Below are 21,121 nucleotides of genomic sequence, written 5' to 3'. Positions count from 1 at the left end.
TCGAGAAGATACGAAAGAGCATCTGTTGCTTATGGAAAGATACATGAAAGTTCCATGTGTATCTTTTCGCATGCAACACGTTTCTTTCGAGAAGATACGAAAGAGCATCTGTTGCTCATGGAAAGATACATTGAAGCTCCTTGTGTATCTTTCCGGATGCAGCATGCTGCTTTTGAGAGGATACGAAAGAGCATCTGCTGCTTATGGAAAGATACATTGCAGTTCCTTGTTTATCTTTTAGGATGCAACACGATTCTTTCGAGAAGATACGAAAGAGCATCTGTTGCTTATGGAAAGATACATTAAAGCTCTTTGTGTATAATCATTTTTGAACAATTAATTACGACAAAGCAGTCAGGTATTTATATAAATAAAAGCTATTAGCTTCTACTCACATTAGTGTAGCGCTTTCGGACACTAGGCCCTTCATCAACACAGTTCTTGATGGAATATAACATTGAAGAGACTTTGTGTATCTTTTCGGATGCAACTCGTTTCTTTCGAGAAGATACGAAAGAGCATCTGTTGCTTATGAAAAGATACATTAAAGCTCCTTGTGTATCTTTCCGGATGCAGCTTGCTGCTTTTGAGAGGATACGAAAGAGCATCTGTTGCTTATGAAAAGATACATTGAAGCTCTTTGTGTATCTCTCCATATGCAACATGTTGCTTTTGAGTAGATTCAAAACAACAGAGCATCAGTTGTTTATGAAAAGATACATTCTCATGTATCTTCTAAGATGCAACACATTTCTTTTGAGAATACACGAAGGAGCTTTTGTTGCTTATGGAAAGATACATTTAAGTTCTTTGTGTATCTTTTCGCATGCAAACCGTTTCTTTTGACAATATACAAAAGAGAATCCATTGCTTATGGAAAAGCACCTTGTGTATTTCTTCGGATGCTACACATTGCTTTTGGAAAGATACAAAAGAGCATCTGTTGCTTATCGAAAGATACATCTAAGCTCATTGGCTGATAACCAGGAGCTGACTCTCTGTAGAGATATAGAGGCACGCAGTCACAAGGTCAGTCTTTCAATCAAATTGGATTTCACTGTGTATCTTATAGGATGCAACGCGTTGCTTTTGAGGAGATACGGAAGAGAATCTGTTGCTCATGGAAAGATACATTAAAGCTCATTGGCTGATAACCAGGAGCTGACTCTCTGTAGAGATATAGAGGCACGCAGTCACAAGATCAGTCTTTCAATCAAATTGGATTTCACTGTGTATCTTATAGGATGCAACGCGTTGCTTTTGAGGAGATACGGAAGAGAATCTGTTGCTCATGGAAAGATACATTAAAGCTCATTGGCTGATAACCAGGAGCTGACTCTCTGTAGAGATATAGAGGCACGCAGTCTCAAGGTCAGTCTCTCAATAAAATTGGATTTCCTTGTGTATCTTCTCGGATGCAACGTGTTGCTTTTGAGAAGATACAAAAGAGCATCTGTTGCTTATCGAGAGATACATTAAATCTCATTGGCTGATAACCAGGATCTGACTCTCTGTAGACACATACAAGCCCGTAGTCTCATGGTCAGTCTTCCAATACTAGTAGTTCTGTGAACAGTGGACCTCGCGCTCAGTAAGAATCGACTGGTCTGAGTGTCACCATTTGGAAACACATGCACTCCACTAGAGTCCAGTCTCTTCACCACCTGAGTCGCCTTAGTGTGACTTGTGCCTTGAGGTGGGTACAGATTTACACGCCGCGAACATGAGCAATTCACTTTCAATCAGCTGATGCCAAGCTTTTTATATCTATATCTTATACCGTTTCTGTAAAAATACAGATATAGTCAGCCGATTAAAAGTGAATTGCTCATGTTCGCGGCGCGTATATCTAAAGGTGCGTACAGACTCTCGCTCTGCTCCGCAACCGAACGTCACTTTAGCAGAGCGATTGATGATCGACCGGGGAGCAACAGTGGTTCGACCGGGGAACGCGAGAAGATCTAACAATCATCTTCCGTAACGTTCATGATTGGTGCGTGGGCGGAGCGACTGTGGTTCGATGGTGGTACGAGGGCGGTACGAGGGAGGGGCGTGCTCGGTGTGGGTTGGAAGCGCGAATATGTGTACGTAGCTTTGAAGAGTGAGAATTTTGGTGAAAAGTTTTAGAAATCTATTGTATTCTGATGAGTTTTTTGGTTTCAGATACAATCACAGGGTCGCGGGGAACTTTTGGTTTCCCTGTGCTGGCAGCCTGCTGCTAATCGACTCACTGTTGTCGTCCTCAAGGCCAGGAATCTACCCAAGATGGACGTCACCGGACTGGCCGGTAAATCTATACTACTATACACATTGTTTAAGAACGATCTGACAACGTTGCGAATTTAAGAGACTAGTGGTTCTGTGAACAGTAGACCTCACGCAGTATTCTCATCCACAAGTACCTGATTGAAACTATAGACCTTATGGAAATACAGCAATAGACTGGCTTCTCCACACATCTGTGTAATCACTTGTCAGCTGATTTATGATGAATAATTCTATAGTCTGATTTTTACTCTAATATTGGCGTATGAAGGAGGCTCCTTTTTCCTTTTATACTAGTAGTTCTGTGAACAGTAGACCTCACGCAGTATTCTCATCCACAAGTACCTGATTGAAACTATAGACCTTATGGAAATACAGCAATAGACTGGCTTCTCCACACATCTGTGTAATCACTTGTCAGCGTATTTATGATGAATAATTCTATAGTCTGATTTTTACTCTAATATTGGCGTATGAAGGAGGCTCCTTTTTCCTTTTATACTAGTAGTTCTGTGAACAGTAGACCTCACGCAGTATTCTCATCCACAAGTACCTGATTGAAACTATAGACCTTATGGAAATACAGCAATAGACTGGCTTCTCCACACATCTGTGTAATCACTTGTCAGCGTATTTATGATGAATAATTCTATAGTCTGATTTTTACTCTAATATTGGCGTATGAAGGAGGCTCCTTTTCCCTTTTATACTAGTAGTTCTGTGAACAATAGACCTCACGCAGTTTTTCATCCACAAGTATCTGATGTCACCTGTTCTAGTTGATTCAGTTGAATCAAAATTCACAGTTGAATCATGATTTACTCTTAAAAACTGTTATTTGGTTTCTCCAAGATCAAAAACTCACTTATGTTAACAAACTCAGTTCACGTTTGAATTTGTATCCCATATGATAATTTATCCAGTTCCGTGATAATCTTTCCATCTGATAAAAATATTTCTCAACTATTTTTAAAATTTTTTTTTATTCAAAAATATTATAATTTCTTCGGCATTATTCAGTTCATTTAATCATTTTTAATCACCTATTGAATTTGTTTTTCAAATGTGAGAATATTGATAATGATGGGCACTCATCATAAAAGAATTTCTTCATTCTTTATTTATTCTTTTTACAATGGAGCACAGATCGGGAGAGAAAAACTAAGAACACCTTGTACTATTTCTCTCCCAAATTTAGGTAGCATTAGAAGTCCAAAATGAGGTTATGTCTTCTAGATTTCCATAAAATTTTCAGTCCAAAAATATTCATACAAACCATTCTTTCGAATTTTGATTTTCCAAATACCAAAATAATAATAATAAACACTCAGTTATTTTTAAAATAGTGAATATTCAGTTATTAGAGAAACTTTCTAACACGACCCAAAAAAACAAACTTACTCCTAAAAGTAAAGATATTGGAACCATACCTTATAGAAATAGACACGGCCAGACATCTGTGTAATGCATGCAATGAATAATCCACTTGTCAGCTGATTGATTATGAATAATTCTATAGTCTGATTAATCCTATCTTCAAGTAGATGATATATATAGTGATATCAGAGTATAGAGGAATTCCTTTTCTTTTCATACTAGTAGTTCTGTGAACAGTAGACCTCACGCAGTATTCTCATCCACAAGTACCTGATTAGACCTTAGACCTTATGGAAATACAGCAATAGACTTGCTTCTCCACACATCTGTGTAATCACTTGTCAGCTGATTTATGATGAATAATTTCATATATAGCAGGCATATAGTGATATCAGAGTATGGAAGAACTCCTTTTCTTTTCATATTATCCTTAAAATGAAGAATTTCGAAAAACCTCGTGTATATACATCGACGCGCAGTTGAGAAAGGAATATTCCTGCCAAATCTCATCGAATTCTATCAACGCGTTTGGCCGTAATTGCGTTATACATACAGACAGACAAAAGCAAAATCGAGTTGAAACATAGACCTCACTACGTTCGGTCAATTGAAGCACCTATATCGATATCAGCTTCTATCATAGAAGGCAGTGAATCGGCACCGCTGTTCAGCTATCTTTCTGCACTGCCATTATCACGTGAACCTGAACAAAATGTCACTAACAAGGATAAAGAAAAAGTCTAAATATTTCTGTACGCTATCTCTCTTTTTCTCCTTCTTTTTCTTCTTCTTCTTCTTCTTCTTCTTCTCATTCTTCTTCTTCTTCTTCTTCTTCTACAAGTTCTCCTTTATCTTTCTTTTCCTCCGTTTCTACTCCTCCATCACCTCCTCTCACTTTTTCATCGCCACCTCTTCCTCCCACTTCTTCTTCCTCTTCTTTTTTCTTCTTCTTCTTCTTCTTCTCCAGTCTCCTTCTTTTTCTCCAGTCTTCTCCTACTCCTTCTCCCTCTTCTTCTTCTTCTTCTAGTTCTCCTTCATCTTCGTCTCCACTACGTTCGGTCAACTATATCAGTAGAAAAGGATATCAGTATCCGCTTTGTCAAATGATAAACAAGGATAGACTGGATAATCAAGTGTTCACTACTTGGAGACTAATAAATTCTCATTATTGGAGTTGAATATTTTGTTGATAAATTATATCTTTAAATTGTAGAAAAACGATGTGGCAACGTTGTGGAGCTAGAAGATGATAACACTGTTAGAGGATTACAGCTGTTATGTAGCTACGTGATATTTTCGAGCTCAAAATTTAAGTGGTTTAATTCGATATTTTGTGAATTCTTTCTTCAGTTTGTTCCATGTTTTTACAAAAGACTACAGATGGAAATTAGCTGGAAATTGCATTTGTTCGGATTCTAATATTGATGAATAATAATAATTATTGAACGAAAATCCAGATTAAATGCTGTAAATCACCCCGAAGACTTCTGCTACTGCAAGTATTGACAACAGGGTGAACAGCTAGATGGAAATTCGATGAACGCTACTATTCAATAGTTATTTGTGCAACTAGTGCGCAAAGTGACAGTTTGCTGCACCGAAAGAAACGTTTACGCCCGAGCCGTAGGCAAGGGCGGAATGGCTTCTTGATTGCAGCAGAGGAACTTTACGCACATATTTCACATTAAATTTTCCCTACAGTTACCATTGAATATGAAAAGTGGGTAATTATGGATAAAATGATGGCTGAAATCCATCAAATGTTTGTGTGTAGATGCTGTTATTAATAACAACCTTAATTCATTTAAAAATTAAAAATCCAATTGAAGTTGAAAATTATCAGCCAAAGTTCTCATTTTCATTCATTCATGAATCAGAAAATACAGATAAAACAAAAAATTCGCATTCAAAATATACGCCAAACGCTGGTTTGGATGACTGCAAAATGGCTGAACTGACAAGTGCGTGACCTAGCGGGAAGAATCGTACCTAACTTCGTTCTTTCATCCAGCTAAGAACAGTATTCAGATATTCAGAATTATGATTTACTAGAATTACCGAAAAATACTATAAGTAAACTAAAAAATATTTATAAAATAACATAGACAACAGAAAATATTTTATTGTAGTATATTCTAATGTTATTTTATTAATTTTATTGACATGGATTTTGAATGGTAATTGAAAATTCGAATTTCAAAATGTGTGTTTGCTACATTTCTCATTGCTTGGAGTTGAAATAATTATTACTGTCAATAGAAAATAAACATTATTCATTATTAAATGATGAGAAGTTATTATTTAATTATGATTTAGATAAACATTATTCTTGTTTTGGATTTCTAGATTGGGATTTTATCATAAATGTAGGGGAGCCATTGAAATGATTCTCATCTAAATCTAACCAGAGTCATTGTTACCAACTTAATTTTTGTTTTAATCCTCCATATAACCCACCAACTATTTTGTGTTGCCATGTTGCAAATCTGGAGTGCAGAAAAATTTTTTCCCGCACTAGAGCGGAAAAGTAATTCTTTGCGTTCTGTAATCAGTGCAGCAATGGCCACTTTTCAACGTAACTGTAGGAAAAAATTATTACAGTTCCCGGGCTGACAAATATTTTTTGAATAGTACAGCTCATCGAATTTCCATCCAGCTGTTTACCCTGTTGTCAATATTTGCAGTAGCAGAAGTCTTCGGGGTGATTTACAGCATTCAATCTGGATTTTCGTTTAATAATATTATTAGAGAACTTTGTATCTAAATCTTCTTAGTATCATGTATCATATATAATGTATCATGAATCATGTACCATGTATCATGTATCATGTACCATGTATCATGTATCATGTACCATGTATCATGTATCATGTATCATGTATCATGTATCATATATAATGTATCACATTCCATGTATCCTGTATCCTGTATCCTGTATCATTGTTTTGGCAGATCCCTACGTGAAGATGTACCTGTTGTGCAACGGTCAGCGAATTGCCAAAAAGAAGACCCATGTGAAGAAACGAACCCTGAACCCCGTGTTCAACGAGTCCTTCGTCTTCGAGATCCCATCCGGGGCGGATGGCTTGGACCAGGTGCATCTCGAGTTCATGCTGCTCGACTGGGACAGGGTCACTAAGAACGAGGTAAATCGAAAACTAATCAAGTTTGGAACTCCGTTCGTCCATCTATATTCTATATAATATACTAGCCGTAAGGCTCGCTTCGCTCTCCATATCCGTCTAGCCAGGGGGCTCCGCCCCCTGGACCCCCGACTGGATCGTCCAAAAAATGAGATCAGCAGGCTCGCTTCGCTCGTCTGCATTTTTCATTTGGGTATACTTCATTCCATCAGAAAGTCAAAGTACTGAGAAAACGCAGAAAAACGTTGGAAAAACGCTAATTTTGGGCTAATTTTTTTTCAACACAATATTATTACAACCTAGCTTAGCTTCTTTGACCAAATTTGAACATTTTCTGTTCATTTGTTCTTGATAAAGCTGAGAAAACGCTAAAAAACGCTGGAAAAACGCAGATTTTGGGCGTATCTTTGGAATTTTTTCCAAATCCGTTCTTAGTGCGCCTCTAAAGGGCCAACTGAACATACCTACCAAATTTGAACGTTTTTGGTCCGGTAGATTTTCAGTTCTGCGAGTGAGTGAGTGAGTCAGTGAGTGAGTTCCATTTCGCTTTTATATAATATATAGATGAAAGCGAAATGGTACTCACTCATTAACCAATTTTTCCCAGGGATGAGACCTGGTGCAATTGAATTTCTATATCAAAAACCTATTACGTTCCAAATTTCGTGAAAATCGTTGGAGCCGTTTTCGATATCCGTTGGACATATAAAACCATATAATCATATAAATGACCAAATATATAAATAGATTAAAAAACAGATATAGAAACTTACATTATAATCGTAAACTTTCAAGGAGCTGTGCTCTCTTCTTCTACCAAGTAGGGAAGTGATCTCATAATCTTCGTTTAAGAAGACGGCATAGCTCCTCGAAGATTTCCGATTATAATGTAAGTTTCTTAGTGTTTTCAATCTATTTATATATTATTTGTTTATTCATATGATCATATGGTTACATATGTCCAACGGATATCGAAAACGGCTCCAACGATTTTCACCAAATTTTGAACATAATAGGTTTATGATATAGAAATTCAACTGCACTAGGTCTCATCCCTGGGAAATTTCGCTGAGTGATGTAAGTTTCTAAGTGTTTTTAATCTATCTATGTCGTGTGTCTCCAGTTTAAATCTATCTATATATATATAGAAGCGAAATGGCACTCACTGACTGACTGACTGACTCAGTCACTCGCAGAACTAAAAAACTACCGGACCAAGAACGTTCAAATTTGGTAGGTATGTTCAGTTGGCCCTTTAGAGGCGCACTAAGAACGGATTTGGAAAAAATTCCAAAGATACGCCCAAAATCTGCGTTTTTCCAGAGTTTTTTTAGCGTTTTCTCAGATTTATCGAGAACAAATGAACAGAAATTGTTCAAATTTAGTACAGAAGCTAAGCTGGGGTAATAATGTTGTGTTAGAAGGAATTTGAAATAAAACCAAAGATACGCCCAAAATTAGCGTTTTTCTGCTTTTTCTCAGATTTATCGAGAGCAAATGAACAGAAATTGTTCAAATTTAGTACAGAAGCTCAGCTGGGGTGTAATAATGTTGTGTTAGAAGGAATTTGAAATAACACCAAAGATACGCCCAAAATTAGCGTTTTTCTGCTTTTTCTCAGATTTATCGAGAGCAAATGAACAGAAATTGTTCAAATTTAGTACAAAAGCTCAGCTGGGGTGTAATAATGTTGTGTTAGAAGGAATTTGAAATAACTCCAAAGATACGCCCAAAATTAGCTTTTTTTTTGCTTTTTCTCAGATTTATCGAGAGCAAATAAACATAAATTGTTCAAATTTAGTACAAAAGCTCAGCTGGGGTGTAATAATGTTGTGTTAGAAGGAATTCGCATTAACGCCAAAGACACGCCAAAGCTTAGCGTTTTTTTGCGTTTTCTCAGTTCTTTCATCAAGTAATAGACAGAAAATGTTCAAATTCGGTACAGAGGCTCAGCTAGGATCTAACAATCCTGTGATGAGATGACTTTAATGTTTCGTCGAAGACACGCCCAAAATCAGCGTTTTTCTCAGCTTTTCTGCGTTTTCTCAGTACTTTGACTTTCTGATGGAATGAAGCATGCTCAAATGAAGAATGCGAGCCCGCTGATCTCATTTTTGGACGATCCAGTCGGCGGTCCAGGGGGCGGAGCCCCCTGGCTAGACCGATATGGCGAGCGAAGCGAGCCTGATGGCTAGCACGATCTATTTCATGAATTTTTTCAGTTTCTTCCCCATGTGAGGAGTTATATAGTACGCGTCCCTAAAGGCTCATTCACACGATGTCAGTGGCTGGCATGCCAGTACGGATATTGACTGGAAGGTCACTGGCAAGCGGTGACTGGCATGCCAGCTTGAAAGCGGTACCCCGTTTACACGTTGCCAGCTACTGGAACAAGTCGGATGTGTTGGTGTAGTTCCACAGCGAATGTGGTTTATGTGAAAGAAGTGCAGACCTCTTCAAACAAATACCAGAAACTTATTAAAATTAATAGTCACTTATCATAGTATCTTAAGTCACAAGAACGGTAAGGGCCGTTTTGCAGGCGAGAACGATGTTTCTAGTCGAGGCGTTAGCAGAGACTAGAATTTCATTCGAGCACTGCAAAAGACATTCACGTACAATTAACTTACACCATTTTTTGTCATAATAATCTAGAAAATAATAATTATTGAGATACAGAAAACATTACCTGCTTGTGCTCACCTCACTACATGAATTCTATAAATATAACCTTGTTTACAAATTCCAAATCAGGAGTTTTGTGGAAGTTGACAAAACTTCTACCTGGAGCGCTGAAGGTTGTTTTTCTGTATCAGTTTTTCTGTTCCTATTTCGGAACTATAGTGAGGTCCATGTTATAATGGCAGTGGATAAAGATAGAAGAATAGCGATGCCGATTCTCTGCATTAATTAATTGAGTTTCTACACTGTCAAAAACATAATTGGCATCGTTGTGGACCTAGAGAAGGATAGTACCACCGGCTTTGTCAAATGATAGACAAGGATAGCAAAACCAAAGTTGATCAAATACTGTCATTATAACGTGGACCTCACTATAGGAAACATACTCGACTGTGAAGGAAACATATGGTTTCATTACAGTAGAGTATGCTGTAATGAGAATAATTTTTTCACAAACAGCTGTTTACCGGCTTGATTTCAAACAACTGAAATTGAATGTCTATGACAAAAAAATTAGTTATTCCTCTTCCACATCTGATATCATTCTCACTTCATTATCTCTCCATTTGCCTTTCTCCCAATGTTCCAGTTTCGAAAACTTATTATGAAAATTTCGAAAAATGATCTCTGTATTATAGTACAGCAGGTAACCCGTGCTCTGCAAGAGTCTATTTTAGAGGTTGACAAACTGAAAACTTGACCGAGTGGAATCTTAAAGAGTTTGAAGAAGCATAGAACTGTCCTCAGTTGATTAAGAATCTATATGCAAAATTTAAAGTTGATTCCAGTCCAGTAGTTAGTTGATTTCAGTCCAAATGATGCATTAAACATAATTTTTTTCCCATCCCGTACATGAATAAGCCAGTTCTTTCCTCTATTATAGTATAGGTATGTTCTTCAACTTGATACTAACATAATAAAGTGAGATAATTAACTCAAATCTTGTTCAGCAACCTTCCTTAACTTAATGCCAACCTGAGAGAATTTGACTGGCTATTAATTTAGTTACCAATTTTAGCCATCTGTTTCAAAGAGGTAGTCTCTCTAGATTATAGTTCTATATGGTATGTACATTTCAATTTGATATTCATGTCCCATGAATGGAATTTGAGCATTAATTCTGGAAGATCTAGAAGGGAAATTGAAATTTCGGCTTCGAGGTGCACGAGATTGATATTTTTAGAATTTATGTGCAAAATTTGGAGATCTAAATCATTTCCGTTTTTTCAGTATTCAATCCACAAGTTGACTTGTTTTGATGCGAACAAACACAAATTTATTCTATCCCATCATAAAAAAGGTAGATAATTCATTGTTGTTTGTTTGTCGACAGGTGATTGGCCGTCTGGAACTGGGCGGAGCCAAGAGCAGCGGGGCGGCGCTTCATCATTGGCAGGAGGTCTGCAACTCGCCCCGCCGACAAATCGCCGAATGGCACAAGCTGAGGGAGTAGGCAGGTGGGCAGGCAGTGGAGGAGAAGGTAGAGGAGGCTGAGGAGGAGGAGTATGGAGAGAAGTGTATGAGGTGGTTTATGATGTCGAAATAGAGGTGGGGGCATAGTGGAGTTGATAGTGGTAGAAGGAAAGGAGGAGGAGGAGGAGGAGGAATTGGTGGGAATGGAGGAGGAAGAGGAGGTTTTGTGAAGGAGAAAGAAGAGGAGGTGAAGGAGAAGGAGGTGGTAGGGGTGGCGAGGGAGGAGGAGAAGGAGGAGGTAGGTGAGGAGGAGGAGAAGGAGTCGGTAAGTGTGGAGGAGGAGAAGTATAAGATGAAGAAGCTAGGAGGAGGAAAAGAAGAAGAAGGAGTGGGAGAAGGAGAAGTGGGAGGAGAAGAAGACGAAGAAGAAGGAGACATGGAAGAAGAGAGAGAAGACAGAAAAGAAGGATGAGACAGAGAAGGAGAAGATGATGATGAAGGAGATTGGAGGATGAGGAGAAGGAGGAATGGAGAAGAAAAATAAAAAATGAGAATAAGAAGAAGAAGGAGAAGAGGAAGAAGGAAAAGAAGAAGGAGAAGACAGAAAAGAAGAATGAGTCGGAAAAGGAGAAGATAACGATGATGAAGAATGGAGGATGAGAAGGGTGAGGAAGAGGAGAAGAAGACGAAGGAGGAGAAGAAAAAGGAGATGAAGGAGAGGATGAAGAGAAAGAGGAAAGATGAGATGTGTAAGAAGAAGAAGAAGGAGGAGACAGAAAAGAAGAAAAAGAAAGCAGAGAATAAGAATAAGACAGAAAAGGAGAAGAAGTCAGAAAAGGAGAAGAAGACAGAAAAGAAGAAGAAGACAGGAGAAAATGAAGATGGAGAAGAAGAAGAATGTGGGAGGATGAGAAGGATGATAAGGAGAAGGAGAAGAAGTCAGAAAAAAGAGAAGACAGAAAAGAAGAAGAAACAGAGAGAAAAGATGAAGGAGACAGGCGAAGATGAGGATGAAGAAGACGAAGAAGAAGAATAGTGGTGAAGAAGGGGGTATTGGATGAGGAGGAGGAGGAGGAGTATGAGTGGGAGGATGAGGTGAATAGAGGAGGAGAAAGAGTAGGAGGAGGAGAAGTAAGAGGAAAAGCAAGAGAAGAAGGAGGAGGATGAGAAGAAGGTGGATTAGGTTGAGGAGAAGGATGGGAGGATGGGGATAATGATGATGATGATGATGAGAAGGAAATGAGAGAGAGGAGAATCAGAAGAAGGAGGACGATGAGGTGTTGGAGGAGGAGGAGAGGGAGGAGGAGGAGAAGGAGGAGTTGGAGGAGGAAGATGATGAGGAGAAGGAGAAGGAGGAGTAGAAGGAGAAACAGGAGAAGGAGGAGGAGGAGGAGGAGAAGGAGAAGGAGAAGGAGGAATAGGAGAAGGAGGAATAGAAGCAAGAGAAGAAGGAGAAGGAGAAGGAGGAAGAGGAGAAGGAGGAATAGAAGCAAGAGAAGAAGGAAGTGAATGAAAGTAAGAGTCGTCCGCAAGTCATAATCACAGATATCCAACTCTCAGACCTGGTTGCACAAACTTGGTTAAATTTTAATCGTGAATAATCCCACAATAACCAATCAAAGAAGGAGTTTTTGAAGAGACGGCTTCTCTGATTGGCTCTTCTGATATTAATAATGTTCAATATTTAACTAGCTGTTATGCAACCGTTCCCTGAGCTTTCAACAACCACTGTTGTCTCTATCCTCTCCGATTCCAAATGCTTTGTGGTACAGTACGAGTCCCATAGCTTTGCTTCCATGACATTCTAGCGGCATACAAGCAAGGGCAAATATTCTCGTCTTTGCAAAAACATCAGGCTTCAGAAACCCTAGATCCCTAGATGGAGGAAGCTCCCTACACACAGAGATTCTTCATGAATGAGAGAGTTGCAACGTATCACCAACAATGAAGAGAGAGCTTGTTGAACGAATGTCAGCTGATAGGCTGTGTTCTGCTAAAAGGACATAACTCCAGAAAGCTCCTTGTGTATCTTATCGGATGCAACACGTTGTTTTAAGAAGATACAGGAGAGCATCTGTTGCTTATGGGAAGATACATTGAAGCTCCTTGTGTATCTTTTCGAATGCAACATGTTGCTTCTGAGAAGATAGAGAAGAGCATCTGTTGCTTATGGAAAGATACATAGAAGCTCCTTGTGTATCTTTTCTGATGCAACACTTTGATTTTGAGAAAATACAAAAGAGCATCGGTTGTTCATGGAAAGATACATTGGAACTCCTTGTGTATATTTTTGAATGCAACATGTTGCTTCTGAGAAGATTCAGAAGAACATCTGTTGCTTATGGAAAGTTACATCAAAGCTCCTCCTATATATTTTCGGATGCAACACGTTTCTTTTGAGAAGATACAAAGGAGCATCTGTTGCTTATGGAAAGTTACATCATAGCTCCTTGCGTATCTTCTCAGATGCAACTCGTTGCTTCTGAGAAGTTACAGAAGAACATTTGTTGCTTATGGTAAGATACATTTAAGCTCCTCTTATATCTCTTCGTATGCAACATGTTACTTCTGAGAAGATACAAAGGAGCATCTGTTGCTTATGGAAATTTACATCAAAGCTTTGATCTTATGAAGATACAAAATAGCATTGGTTGTTCATGGAAAGATACATTGGAACTCCTTGTGTATCTTTTTGAATGCAACATGTTGCTTCTGAGAAGATACAAGGTAGCATTTGTTGCTCATGGAAAGATACATTCTCAATAATGTTGGATGCCTTTGAACAGGTAGTATTGTAGTCTTTTTCATTATTATTGTCTATTCTTGAGTATAGAATAAAGAATGAACAATAAAAATATAAAGACTGTATCTTTCCATGAGCAACAGACGCTCCTTTGTATCTTCTTGGAAGCAACATGTTGCATCTGATAAGATACACGAGGAGCTCTCTTATGTAGCTCACCATAAGCAACAGATGCTCCTTTGTATCTTCTTGAAAGCAACATGTTGCATCTGATAAGATACACGAGGAGCTCTAATGTAGCTCTCCATAAGCAACAGATGCTCCTTTGTATCTTCTCAAAAGCAACATATTGCTTTTGAGAAGATACAGAAGGAGCTTCAATGTATGTTTTCACTAGCTTCAGATGCTCCTTTGTATCTTCTTGAAAGCAACATGTTGCATCTGATAAGATACACGAGGAGCTTTCTAATGTAGCTCACCATAAGCAACAGATGCTCCTTTGTATCTTCTTGAAAGCAACATGTTGCATCTGATAAGATACACGAGGAGCTCTAATGTAGCTCTCCATAAGCAACAGATGCTCCTTTGTATCTTCTCAAAAGCAACATATTGCTTTTGAGAAGATACAGAAGGAGCTTCAATGTATGTTTTCACTAGCTTCAGATGCTCCTTTGTATCTTCTTGAAAGCACCATGTTGCATCTGATAAGATACACGAGGAGCTCTAATGTAGCTCTCCATAAGCAACAGATGCTCCTTTGTATCTTCTTGGAAGCAACGTGTTGCATCCGGAAAGATACAAAAGTCCAGTGGCCCACCGCCAATAGGCAAAGCTATAGGACCCGCACTGTAAAATTAATTAAACAAAGTTAGAGTTTTGATATGGATTGGAATAATAGTATAAAGTATAAGATAGTATATATGTATATGTGTATAGTGGAGACTGATATAGTCATGAGTTTTGTATATATAGCTTGCACGCAAAGGTAATAAAAATGCAACAGAGAATAATGAAATAATTGTGAGATAACAGCTGATCACCACACATCTGTAGCTTATCCAGTGAAAATAATTATAGAATAAAATTTAATGATAATTATTAAATTTTATAGTTTAATTGAGAACTGTTCCTTAGAATAATCTATTTTCTTAGACTGTGTGATAGATTTCAAAGCCTACTATGATGAGATACACGTTTTGAAGTCTGTGAAAATGATAGAAAATTATTGTCGATTTCCTTCTCCACTGCCGTGATGCCAGGTTTATTCATTTATTTCTTTCTATTTATTCATTCATTTATTTATTCACAGATATAATAACAAATCATATATGTATGATTGGGGGAGAACAACAGTCATGCCCCAAAACTATCATATCCCAAATTTTGATATTGAATTACTTGTCAGAAAAGATAGGTTATGTTTCTACTGTTGAAAAGGATGAATTTACTGTTGAAATTGGAAAAGAATAGAGCTATGTGCTGTATCTAATGGCTAACAAGGATAGGAAACAGAAGAAGTTGCTGACTATGAAACACTATGACAGCGTCAATTTAAGATTTCATAATAAGTTGCCATTGGATATCAAATGTTGTGAAAATATTGTCATTTTTAAAAAGTTATTTTTTGAGTGGCTGGTTTTGAGACATTTCTATTGTTTGACAGAGTTTTTGGATTCTTATATTCTGTTTTTTCTTTTCCGATTCTTGTATTTTTTTGCTAACCTAATAAATAAATAAAATAAATTCTACTTTATGTAATTCTTCTTGGTAATTTTGAACTATTATGCTTTATGATTGTATCACTATGAATTTGTCAATCACCTGTATTGTCAACAACAGTAAAATCTATATAACTTATTCATTCTACTCTATGACGTGTACCTCAAAATAGTGGGCACAATTTGTTTATATTAATGTAGTAGAAATACTGTCTATTACAGATATAAAATGTTATATGTTTGATAAACTATTTAGTATCATCTTATTAGTTTCATGGAATTTGAGATAAGTATTATATTATTGATGTTACATTATTCGAAATAATTATAAGTCTATGCTGTCAGTTCATTTATCATATTATATTATTGACTACTATATTATACATTACACTTTACTTATTATAAGTATTATTGATGTTTTGTAATTTCATGAAAATTATCTTTGAAAATTATAATTAGTGTATTAATTATGTCATATTATTTAAAATACAATGATTAAACTGTTAGCCTCTCCAGTCTATATTATATGAATGATATTATATATTATATAGTTGGTGTCCCGTAGCTTTGCCTTCTTCTTCATTTTTTTCTTATTCTTATTCTTCTTCTCTTGCTTCTCCTTTTCCTCCTTTTCCCCCTTTTCCTCCTCCTCCTTCTTTCTCTCATCTTCCTTCTTCTTCTTATTCGTATTATTCTTCTCCTCCTTCTCATTTTCCCCCTTTTCCTTCTTTTTCTTCCATTTCCTCCTTTTCCTTCTTTTTCTTCCTTTTCCTCCTTTTCCTCCTCATCCTTCTTCTTCATCTTCTTCTTATTCTTATTATTCTTCTCCTCCTTCTCCTTTTCCTCCTTTTCCTTCTTTTTCTTCCTTTTCCTCTTTTCTCCTCATCCTTCTTTCATCTTTTCTATTCTTATTATTCTCCTCCTCCTTCTCCTTTTCCTCCTTTTTCTTCTTTTCTTCCTTTTCCCCTCATCCTTTTCCTTCTTCTTCTTTATTCTTATGAGTTCTTCTCTCTTCCCTTTTCCTCCTTTTCCTCCTTTTCCTCCCCATCCTTCTTCTTCTTCTTCTTTTTCCTCTTCTTCTCTCTCTTCTTGAACTTTTTTTCTTCTTTATCGCCTTCTTCTTCTTCTTCTTTTTCTTCTTCTTCTTCTTCATTTTCTTTTTTTTCTCCTTTCTCTTCTTGACCTTTTTCTTCTTCTTCTTCTTCTTCTTCTTCTTCTTCTTCTTCTTTTTTATTCTTCTTCTTCTTCTTTTTATTCTTCTTCTTCTTCTTCTTCTTCTTCTTCTTCTTCTTCTTCTTCTTCTTCTTCTTCTTCTTTTCCCTATTCATATTTCTCTTCTTGACCTTCTTCTTCTTCTTTTTCTTCTTCATTTTCTTTGCAACACGTTGCTTCTGAGAAGATACATTAGAGCATCTGTCGCTTATGGAAAGATATATTTTCAAGAATGTTGGATGTTTTTGAACGGGTAGTATTATAGTCTAGTGGCCCACCGCCGATAGGCAAAGCTACAGGACCTGTACTGTACCAGTAAATGAATTAAAGTTTCATTAATTAAATAAATGTAATCCTTTATTTTATTTAATGAAGAATTCTCTAATTATTTATTGATTAGAATTGTGGAATAGGAATGAACCAGTGTACTAGGAATCTAAGTCACAAATTAAACTTAGAAACTTTCTAAGTAGATAAATATTATTAAAGATTTCATGAATATGTAGCTCATGTTATCAGTAGTTACCTTAGATGGTAAAACTATTACGCTTATCACCACTAAGTACCAGTTGCACGAAAGCTGATTAAATTTTAACTATGATTAATTTCACAAGAACCAATCTGAGCTGCCATCTTTCTAAAAAAACCTTCTTTAATTGGCCGAACGTAGTGAGGTCCATGTTTCAACTCGGATTCTCTCGAATTCGAATCAATGATTTGTCTGTCTGAATGTAACACGATGAACGCATTGATAGAATTCGATAAGATTTGGCAGGAATATTCCTTTTCAACTGCGCGTCGATTTATACACAAGGTTTTTTGAAATTTTGCATTTTAAGGATAATATGAAAAGAAAAGGAATTCCTCCATACTCTGATATCACTATATATATATATAATATATATATATATATATATATATATATATATATATATATATATATATATATATATATTATATATATATATATATATATATATATATATATCATCTATTTTGAAGAGAGGATCAAATTAGACTAAAGTGAAAATTAGACTATAGAGTTATTCATAGTCAATCAGCTGACAAGTGGATTATTCATTGCATGCATTACACAGATGTCTGGCCGTGTTTATTTCTAAAAGGTAGGGTTCCAATTTTTCGTATGATGCGTACCCATCAGTATCAATATTCTCACATTTGGAAAACAAATTTAAAAGGCGATTGGAAATAAAATGAAAAATGATTGAATGATCTGAATAATGTTGAAGAAATATTATAATATTCCCGATTTAGAAAGATTAATTCTAAAATAGTTGAGAAATATTTATACCAAATGGAAAGATTATCACGAAACTGGATAAATCATAATGGAATACAAATTCAAACGTGAACTGAGTTTATTAACGTAAGTGAGTTCTTGTTCTTAGAGAACAGTTTTTGAGAGTAAATTATGATTCAACTGTGAACTGTGATTCAACTGAATCATCTAGAACAGGTGACATCAAATACTTGTGGATGAGAAAACTGCGTGAGGTCTACTGTTCACAGAACTACTGGTATTGCTCTTTATGAAATGAATCACAATAGAAATTTAATCGGCTTTTGTGCAACCGGTTCTAAGTCTTATTATTTAGTTCAGTATAGACTACAAGCATAGAATAAGAATAGAGGAGAAACCCTTATAACTAAGTTTAAGACACACACACTAAAATACCCGTGTTAATTGCTTATATTAACCATGTCTCCTTTATAACGCTACAAGCTATATTTATATAATCTAGCTGAATAACAAAATTTGTTGTTCCAAAAATAGATTATTAATGTATATAAAAAAATCGATTATTTATTGAATGTGTAATCATGGATATCCTTGGAGGATTATGGGTAAAAACTTGAATAAAGTTTGAATCGATAGTGAGGTCCACGTTATAATGACAGTATTTGATCAACTTTGGTTTTGCTATCCTTGTCTATCATTCGACAAAGCCGGTGGTACTATCCTTTTCTAGGTCCACAACGATGCCAATTATGTTTTTGACAGTATAGAAATATAATTAATTAATGAAGAGAATCGGCATCGCTATTCTTCTATCTTCATCCACTGTCATTATAACGTGGACCTCACTATAGGGCGAATGTGGATTGAATTAAAATATTATATTTATATATTATATTGTATTATAAGAAGATTTTATCAACTCTTGTTTTAATCCCAATATTATAGCTTTGAGATATATTAAATGTTTATTTATCATTGTAACTTTGTTTCATATAGCTGGGCATGTTGTATACATAGATTTAGTATCATTATATACCAGAACACCTTCATAAATGTACAAAATTTGGTTGAAAATCAATAAAAGTGAACACAGGTTCGCAAGAAATAATGTGTTTTTTTTCTTTAGTTCTCCGATCATTTAGTTCTCTCTTTTGGTAGACAGTTAGTGGGGAGGATATTTTTAATATTGTTTTCGAAGAATGGACATTGATATGTCCAAAGCTCCGCCAATTTATGTAGATGCATAACTATATAATATTATCTATTTATTATATTACAAATGCTTTTTCATATCATATACAGTTCATAATTATTTTCTTAGTCTATATTATGTAAATTATCTATAATTTTGCTGTATTGTAAGCTGTTGTATATAAGTGTATAAGCCAGTATATATTGTAATCTACATAAATAAAGTAATCAATCAATCAATCAATCAATCATTTTTACTTTTCTTGCCTATTATCATAGGTAAGGAAAGTATTGCCATAGAGAAACAATATCATAGGTAGATATCCCATGGTATAGGGCGTTTATGTCGTAACTTTTACTGTTATCTCAAGCCGATAGTCCACGTAGTTATAGATGAAATTAAATGGAGAATGCATTTATTCAAATGCTAATTAATATATAATTATTATTTAACGAAAATCCTAAATAAATGCTGTAAATCACCCTGAGGACTTCTGCTACTGCAGACATTGACAACAGGGTTAACAGTTAGATGGAAATTCGAGGAGAACTACTATCCAAAAATTAGTTGCCAGTCCGGGAATCGAACCCGGTACCTCCCAATTGCTAGTCAGGAATGCTTAATCTTACACCAAACTGACAAGCTCATTTTATACGAAGCCATAGCGGCCAACCAATTATAGATGGAATTAATAAAAAGCAATTATATAACTTATTAGCTAAACGCAATTATATATTAATTAGGATTTGAATAAATGCATTCTCTATTTAATTCCATCTATAACTGGTTGGCCGCTCTGGCTTCGTATAAAATGAGCGCTGCTATCCAGAGATTGTCAGTTTGGTGTAAGGGTAAGCATTCCTGACCGGCAATTAGGAGGTACCGAGTTCGATTCCCGGGCTGGCAACTAAATTTGGATAGTGATTCTCATAGAATTTCCATCTAGCTGTTAACCCTGTTGTCAATGTCTGCAGTAGCAGAAGTCTTCGGGGTGATTAACAGCATTTATTTAGGATTTTCGTTAAATTATAAGTCCACGTAGTTCTTTCCTATGAAGCTTTATGACACTGGTAGTCTCTCATATTGTGCCGTTCATACTCTAACCCGGTCAAAACAATGAAAATCGACAATAATCGACAGTAATCGGCTTGAGATAACAGTAAAAGTTGCAACATAAACGCCCTATACCATGGGATATCTACTTATGATATTGTTTCTCTATGGTATTGCTTTCCGAAAAAATTAAGGTACCCCAATTTCTAAATTTCTATACGTTTCAAGGTCCCCTGAGTCCAAAAAAGTTTTTGGGTATTGGTCTGTATGTGTGTGTGTGTGTTGTGTGTGTGTGTGGTGTGTGTGTGTGTGTGTCCTTCACGATATCTCTTCTCCCAATTAACGGAATGACTTTGGAACTTGAGGTCCTTCCCCTATAAGGATCCGACACAAACAATTTCGCTTGAATGCAATTCAAGATGACGGCTAAAATGGCGTGAATGTAGTCAAAAACAGGATTTTTCGCGATTTTCTCGAAAACGGCTCCAACGATTTCGATTAAATTTATACCTAATATAGTCATTGATAAGCTCTATCAACTGCCACAAGTCCCATATCTGTAGAAATTTCAGGAGCTTCCCCCCATTTATGCAAAGTTTGATTTTAAATTCTCAATTATCAGGCTTCAGATACAATTTGAACAGAAAATTTCGAGTGGAAAAGATTGAGCATAAAAATCTCAAGAATTAATTTCTTGTAACATTCTCACCTAAAAATGAAAATAAGTTCGTAATTCGAGAAAATGTGATTATTCAATTGCAAACTGTTGGCAACTATTAATTCTATCAAATCATTCACTATGAAGGGATGGCAGATCTCGTGTGTCTCCAGCGTTATTGTTCTGACACCAGGTGGATCAGATCTTTGAATAGTAGACTTGAGATGCGCGTGAACACTAACGTTAGGTGATCAATTTTCATAACGGCAAGGATAGTTGTGTGAGTGTGCTGTAATATTGAAATATCCAACAGCCTTGTCTCAAAGAAAAGTTCATGAAATCTGAGTGAGAGAGAGAAAGGTGTGTGAGAGAGAGAGGAGAGAGAGAGTGAGCGAGAGATTAGA

The 21,121-nt window shown here is 36.2% G+C and overlaps 1 protein-coding gene across 1 annotated transcript in view; it reads left to right on the top strand.

Moving 5' to 3' along the window:
• The window catches only part of LOC111058051 (synaptotagmin-4), a 29,035-nt gene extending 18,009 nt beyond the window's left edge, over positions 1 to 11,026 (top strand). Inside the window, exons 8-10 of the mRNA XM_039435342.1 lie at positions 2,164 to 2,287; positions 6,595 to 6,788; positions 10,801 to 11,026. Coding sequence (XP_039291276.1) covers positions 2,164 to 2,287; positions 6,595 to 6,788; positions 10,801 to 10,920 — 438 coding nt within the window. The 3' untranslated portion in view covers positions 10,921 to 11,026. The remainder of the gene's footprint in view (positions 1 to 2,163; positions 2,288 to 6,594; positions 6,789 to 10,800) is intronic.
• Positions 11,027 to 21,121: the final 10,095 nt, after the last annotated feature.

Source organism: Nilaparvata lugens, chromosome 9 (assembly GCF_014356525.2).
Source record: "Nilaparvata lugens isolate BPH chromosome 9, ASM1435652v1, whole genome shotgun sequence".
In the NCBI taxonomy this organism is placed as follows: Eukaryota; Metazoa; Arthropoda; class Insecta; order Hemiptera; family Delphacidae; genus Nilaparvata; species Nilaparvata lugens.
This window is presented reverse-complemented; position numbering and strand designations above follow the sequence as displayed.